Source organism: Triticum urartu, chromosome 4, assembly GCF_003073215.2.
Source record: "Triticum urartu cultivar G1812 chromosome 4, Tu2.1, whole genome shotgun sequence".
NCBI lineage: Eukaryota > Viridiplantae > Streptophyta > Magnoliopsida > Poales > Poaceae > Triticum > Triticum urartu.
Window position 1 is genome coordinate 7904934 of NC_053025.1, and position 7215 is coordinate 7912148.

Sequence of the window (7215 nt, forward strand, 5' to 3'; positions counted from 1 at the left end):
CATCCCAGCTGCATCAGCAGTAAAATCATATCAAAATGACCGTGTTAAGTAAAACAACCGGCAAAGGAGACAAGGGTTATTCAGGAAACTTGTGCACATAATAGTATATATAAACAGAATTGCAGCCAGATGTCTGGAACAATTTATAGATTTTCATAGCAACGTAAAATCATGGCAATACATACATACCAGTAGACATCTTGTTCTTGTCCATGGAGGGCAGGCAGAATCCAATTGGAACGGTCACAAGCTGTGGTGAAGCAGTAGAATTTACGCTGCTTCCCTTGTTTCCATTAGCTTGGGACAGTTCATGACTCTGCACATGTCATCAAGATTTATTACAGTCAGAGCCTTGAAGCTAGAGTTGAAGAGTTCGAGATAAATGAAATGAAGAGCACTCTGTAATTTAGCAAGAAAATCAAAGCTAAGCATAGGCACTGTTTAAAAAGATCTACCACATGAGCTACAATGCTACACTAATAGGTACGCTAATGTTTATGAGACAGTCTAGTGCTGTCTCTCTAACTAGTCACAACCTTAAGCCAATTAGAGATAAGATCTAGGATTTCTCACTTTTGGGTTGTTAAGCCTCTATATAAAGAGGACCCTATATGATGAACAAAGAAAGCAAGAAACAGCATAGTCCTTATATCTTGCACCTCCCCTACTCTCTCCAAAACCTAGTACACAACAGGAGATGACCAAACATATAACAGCTGTTGCATGGCACAACCAAAATACACACATACAACTGTTGACATAATGGACAACACAATAGGAGATTAGATATCAAGAAAACAAGACTATAGCTAAGTAGGTAACACCCTTTTAAGACATACAAAGGGATAAGCAGCAAGCAGCATTTCTGACAGAGGCCTATTTGAAAATATTATGACTGGAATCTTCGTTCTTGGTTATGGTTCTTAGGCTAACCACATAAGATCTATTTCCTAAATACTACTGTGGCTATGAGTCAAACACTTGGCTAACTTCAACTAGCTTTGATACAGAACAAACATTCCTTGAATTTGTCAGTGCCTTGTTAACGATTCAGTCAGAGCACCTTCGAGAAATAACAGGCTTACAGCATTACAAAACAAAAGGGAATTACTTCCAAGCTTCTAAATAGCGGTCGATATTTTGGTACTGGTAGCCTGCTGATACCAATTCAATATACAAGTAACTGTACCCCCACACATATTGGCCATATAGCCCAATGGTTGATATTGTGGCCACTAGCCAGTACAACCCCACATGTAGATGATATAGAATTAAACATGTGTGTCTAATTATTTATCAAATTAATGTATCACAAAGAAATGGAACTAATGCAGATTTGTGTAAAGATACATACACAATGCAGTTCCTTCTATTACTATAACAGAAGGTACACCGTATATGTCTAATGATTTCTTATGCCATTCAGTAATTAACTAGTATTTTGCTTCTGAAGCAGAACTATCAGAAACTTATAATTACATGCTTGTTCAATGATGAGTATTCTGCATTGTATTTATTGTAGAAAGGAATGGCATGTACATGAATAATTAAAAGTGAACAGTGTTTCCCCAGTACAACTGATATCGCTCAGTATTCCAGACCCTTGCCAAACCCAGTCTGATATGAACTGGATATCCACTATTTAGAAGCTTAATTACACATTAGCACACTAAACGTGTACTAAGTGATCTAAATTATTGGTTCTCCCCCACAATCAATCGTGCTATTTATCCATGCCACATCAGCGCATATCCTTATTTCACACCATTATGAAATGTTGGCCAACAAGTGAGAACATAAGATCATCATTCTAGATAAATCTGAACATGGACAGGCCTCTATTCAAATAATTAAGCAGGAAGCTAATAATACTGAAACCAGCTCATCCTATAAGCAGTCCTGATCAGATAGCCTTACAGGAGCAACAAAACCAGCAATTGTATTTGTATACAAAAGTAAACTGTAATGAATATTTCAACACTGCTTTGCAACTGAACATAATCACTTCATTTTTCTTTAGCTGCCTACTGAAGTGCTGAACAATGGAAGGAAATTAGGTAGGTGTTTCTTCCTGTGGACAGCACTCAAGTACAACCAAAGCAGTTAAGCAGATTTTGAATCATGCCATACTCAAATCAAACTAGCAATATTTATTTTACTTATTTGTATTTCCTAATGCAGTGATAGCATGAAATTAATGATGTGGTTATCTTCTTTAATTATACATGTGAAGTACAAAATTTTGTATTGACTCTTTCAAAGCACCTACACTAGCCAGCTGAGGAAACAATGCAGGAAAATTTATAGTAAAGATTATATGTTTATGAGCCAGATGAAGAATGGATAATAATTGAACTTCACCCCAACTTCACCCCACAAGAACATATGTTTATGTACATACATGTAAATTAAAAAAAACACTGTATGATTATTGCCAAAATTCCTAATATCCAGTCAAGCGGCAAGTTTAGAAGAGGGTAGAAAATAGTGTAAAAAACGCTCTTATATTATGGGACGGAGGGAGTAGCATATATGGTGTTATGTAGGACATGAAAGAAAAAAGATAAACAGAACAGCAACACGAATTATCATAAATCATGCAGCATGCTCAGATGAGATAGACAAAAGAACGGTAACTTAGTGTTCATTCAGAACTCAGAAAAAAAATATAGCAGAAACAGGAGGTGGAGGTGGAGGTGGAGGTTGAGAAACAGGAAAATAGTATTGCTCGCTATGATCTGCTTCTTGCTGGTCTTTCAAAAAATTCAAGTTGATTGATCACAACTATCAGAAAACAAGAAGGGTAATCTGAAAAGAACATTCTTAATGATAGAAAAAAGGCCTCCAAGCAAATAGATAGACAACAATTGTTGTTTGCCTCATTCTCTTATAGTTCATCAAGCATCTATTCTTTAAACTTCCTATACGATGTTCACAATCAAGTGGAGAAGTTTTGCAAGTTTCGTTGCATACATTATACTCCCTCTGCAAACTAATATAAGAGTGTTTAGATCACTATTTGTACTATTCCTTCCATATTTTATAACTGATGATTTAGACACATGTACACATATGAAGAAAATGCACAACATCACTACCATAACCAATTAAATTTGTTCATCTACCAATGACCTGCCCTTTTTAGACCAAATAACCAACAAACAAAGTGGGCACCACCTCACTCAATGGAGCACACAATGAACAATTAAAGGATAGTGCAGGAAGATATGAATATGAAACTTTTGGTAGTCAGTATAGTTAATGACCTCGTTAATTTGTGAAGCAACCCCTGAAGATTTAGTTTCTCCTGCTTGCACAACATTTCCTGAAGAAGGTGCTGTTGTTGATGCATCTCGGTCTGAGAATCCATGAAACTTGTCAACAGCTACAGAAGCAGTTGCCATGTTGCCATCGGTTGAGTTATGTGCACCCGATGTTTCCCCATGTTGTGCACAGGAAGAAACAGGAATTGCAGCAACTAGCTGACTAGGCCCTTGTGAACCACCTGATGTACTGGGACCAACAAAGAGGTAATTACTAGGTTGCTGCATATGCATAAACTGATTCGGTGTGGAGTTCTCTCTTGAGTTGTTTGAATTCCTTTTTCTCTTCTTTTGCTGACCAAAACTATCCTGGATTTTTCCAGAACATTCTGGCAGCTGCGCTGTAATTGGCATCACTGCCAATGGTGCTGCTACTTGTCCAATCCCTCTCTTGGCCATATTGACTTTGTTAGCAGCCTCTTGAAGAGCCTGCATCGCCACAATATAAACCTCTGCAGATGATGCTCCTTCTTCAGCATACCTAAGTGCTTCACGACACAAACTGTTGTAGCGCCATGTCTGAGATTGCTCGCCATCCTCGACAGTACTTCTTTGCTCCTCCTTGAGCTCTTTAACTCTAATAACTTCATCAGGTTTCTTGTCCGAGCTTCTATCTGTGGCATTTTTGGTCCATCTTTTCATGATGTACTGAGAAGGAAGCGCAGATACACCTTGTGCACCAAAGACAGTAAGAATATGCCTACAGACAATACCAAGACATTCGAACATCTGACAGGTACATTTTGCAGAACACTCAGAAGAATTGAATTGAACCATACGAGGCTTCTCACTTCCTTGAGATGTGGTCACTTTATACGTGCAAGCCTTACCATCCTGCTCTGCCACTTCCAGAGTAGAAACAGAGGCACCAATCAATTCCTGTTGGAACCTCAAAAACAGTGTCCTTGTGTACAAGTCTGCTCCTTGCTTCTCAATAGGAGATGGTGTCTTGATATCTGGAAGCGAATACTTTGTTTCGAACTCTTCCTTCACCTCCCTCTCATAACAACTGTCGAGAGCTTTTTCGTAGTGCTGAATGAACGACTGTGAATTGGTTTTAGCAGTGATGTGAGACTCAAAAAACGAGCTCCTGCTCATACACCCCTGCCTTGATGGCTCGTCTCCAAAGAACGTATCCCTCAAGTATACCGGGACCCACTGCTGCCGGCAATTGTACATTGAATCAAGCCACTCGTTATGCCCAGACCCAACCTTGGAAATCAATGCCTCCCAATTTGCTTCGAACTCATCAATTGTGTCAGACATGTTGATGCAGTTGACAAGATCATCATAAAGGGACGGGAATGCATTTAAGAAATCTGATAGCTTACACTGGGCTTCATTCAAGATGTGCCACCTGCAGAATCGGTGCCTGGTGTGAGGAAGAACCTTGTGGACAGCTGATTGTATGGCGCCATCATACTCTGTGGTGAGAGAGACAGGGTGCTGACCAGACATTGCCAAGAGAAGTGTTTCAAAGAGCCAAGCAAACGACGCCTCAGAGTTATCCCTGACGACTGCACACCCAAATAGGACTGGCTGGCAATGGTGATTGACTCCGGTGAATGTGACGAGAGGGAGCTCATACTTGCTTCTTTTGCAGTGGTCGTCCAAGAAAACGGCGTCCCCAAAGTCCTTGTACGCCGTCCTCGCTCTGGCATCGGACCAGAAGACATTCCCCACCGGATGGCCCTCGACGAACTGCATTGCGTAGAAGAAGGCCGGGTCCTCAGCTTGCATGCGCTTGACATAATCCAGGATCACTCTAGTGGCATTTCCGATGCCGTCCCCGATGTAATGGGGAACCACTGCTGGTTGAGGGATGATGCCGGTCTGAGGAACAGGCGGTGTGGGGGGCGGTGGTGGCGGCGCAGGCTCAATGGCGAGGAACATACCTCCATTCCGGCGGACCCCGTAGGAGGAGGAGGAGCGCTGCTTGCCGCACTCGGAGAGCGGCTTGTGCGGGCGCAGGCAGTGCGCCTGGTTCTGCGGGACGAGGGGGTGGTTGTGCGCGGTCTCGAGCTTGGTGATGGCCCACTTGCCGCCGTCCTGCTTCTTGACCCGGATCATGGCCTTGCAGCCGACCCTGGTGACGGCGCGGGTGCGGCGGGCGCCCCGGCCGCCGTCGTCGGCGCCGGCGGGGGCGCCGGGGCTGGAGGCGAGGGCGGCGGCCTGCTCGTGCTTGCCGCGGTAGGTGCGGAAGCCCTCCTTGGCGCACACGAACTGGCGCGACATGATGGAGCCGTCGCGGCGGGAGCGGTGCATCACGCTGATCCGGGTGCTGAACCCGACGCGGTGCGCGTAGAGGTTGTAGAAGGTCCACGCGTCCTCCTCGTCGTCGAACTCCATGCCCTCGAACGGGTCCACCCCGTCGTGCACGCTGGGGCGCGCCGGGTAGGCGGACGCGGGGGCGGGGGCCGAGGCGTCGAGCTCCATCTCCGTGCCGTAGCCGACGCTGTCGTTGTCCCCGTCGCCCATTTCGCTGTCGGGCGTCCCCTGCTCGCTGCTCCCCGCCGCCACCCTCTCCATGGCCGGCCCGCCCGGGGGTGCCCGGAGGCCGCGGCGGCGAGATCAAGCCGCCCCCTTTTCGCGGGCGGGGAGGCGCGGGCGGGGGCGATCGAGCCGCATACGGCGTGGCGAGTCGGGGGAGGTGGAGGGGAAGGTGGAAGGGGAGGGGGGCGGCGGCGGCGGAGGTCCGGCGAGGTGCGAGTGGGGGGGAGGGGGTGTGGGGGAAGAAGAGGGGACGGGAGTGACCGGCTGGGGCGGTCTGGGGTTTGACCGGGGCGGGGGGAGGGTCCGGCTGGCTAGGGTTTGTTCCTGACCCGTCCTCACAGTCCGCTCGGGCTGTGTGGGGTTCGTCCCGTGCGTGGCCCGCCGCGATTCCCTGTACTTTGACGTGCAACTGAGCTGCTGCTGCTGTGTGGGGATGGATGGATGGAGGGATCATCCGATGGTCAAAAAGCCCCAAAATAGTGCGGCGCCTCTCCTTTTTTCTCCCCTTTTTGTAAAACAGGCAAAACAGACAGAAATAGTGATGTGCTATTCTCCTTGACTATGTTCTTTCCCTTTTGCAAGACACGCTGAGCCTTGCTGCTTTTCCAAACAGACTTTTATTGGAGGAGGCAAAAGGATTCGGTTGTCATGTGTCGACGGTACAGAAAACCGACACGATAGGCGGGCACCGATGCAGGGTCTGAAACAGTTGTTTGATCTTCTGTGGCGTGTCATGGGGATTTTAACAAGGCATGTGGTCGTTCGGGCATTTCTCAGCTATGCCACAAAATGAGAATCAGATGCTTGCCTTTCGGGGTACTTTCAAGGTATTGTGAACTTATGGATCTTGCTTTTTTTCCTCACCATTTACTTATGATAGTAAGCAGAAAGGACGTAAGAATGTGAGGGTAAGACTTGATAGAGCAGTTCCGGACAACCGTCGGCGTGGCATATTTGCTGAAAGATTTGCCTAGTCCGTTGATTAAGTAGAGGAGAATTGTCAGTTTAATTAACGATAAACTGGGCAAAATACGTGGCAACCCACTGAGTGGTACACACAGGGCACCACACACGCATCTTTCCCAAGACGGCCTCATCGAGTAAGCGCACAGGCGTCATCGTCATCACCTCTCCCTAAACAGGAGTCATCGTCATCTCTAATCTCCAAGCAGACGACTCTGACGAAGACACATGAAGATATGTGCCCGAACTCATCCACCCACGATGGGGACAGCACAACTCCGAATTTGACGGAGAGCTATGATGGCGAACTAGAGCCACTCTAGATTTTTTTTACCACTATAAATAAATTTCCGAGAGTTGCGAAAGAAGCTCCAGACTCTCATTTCAAATGCTCACTTCTAAAAGAGAGTTCCATAGTCATGTGCTGACTTCAAAA

At 45.8% G+C, this 7215-nt stretch overlaps 1 protein-coding gene across 1 annotated transcript; it reads right to left on the bottom strand.

The window, feature by feature from the left end:
* Nucleotides 1–106: 106 nt before the first annotated feature.
* LOC125550187 (protein FAR1-RELATED SEQUENCE 5-like) lies at nucleotides 107–6067 on the bottom strand. Its single transcript, XM_048713123.1, has 2 exons — nucleotides 3267–6067; nucleotides 107–316 (listed from the first exon to the last, which is right to left on the bottom strand). Exons 1-2 carry the CDS (start codon nucleotides 5850–5852, stop codon nucleotides 170–172), a joined length of 2733 nt encoding a protein of 910 aa, XP_048569080.1. The 5' UTR covers nucleotides 5853–6067; the 3' UTR covers nucleotides 107–169.
* Between the last annotated feature and the right edge of the window lie 1148 nt (nucleotides 6068–7215).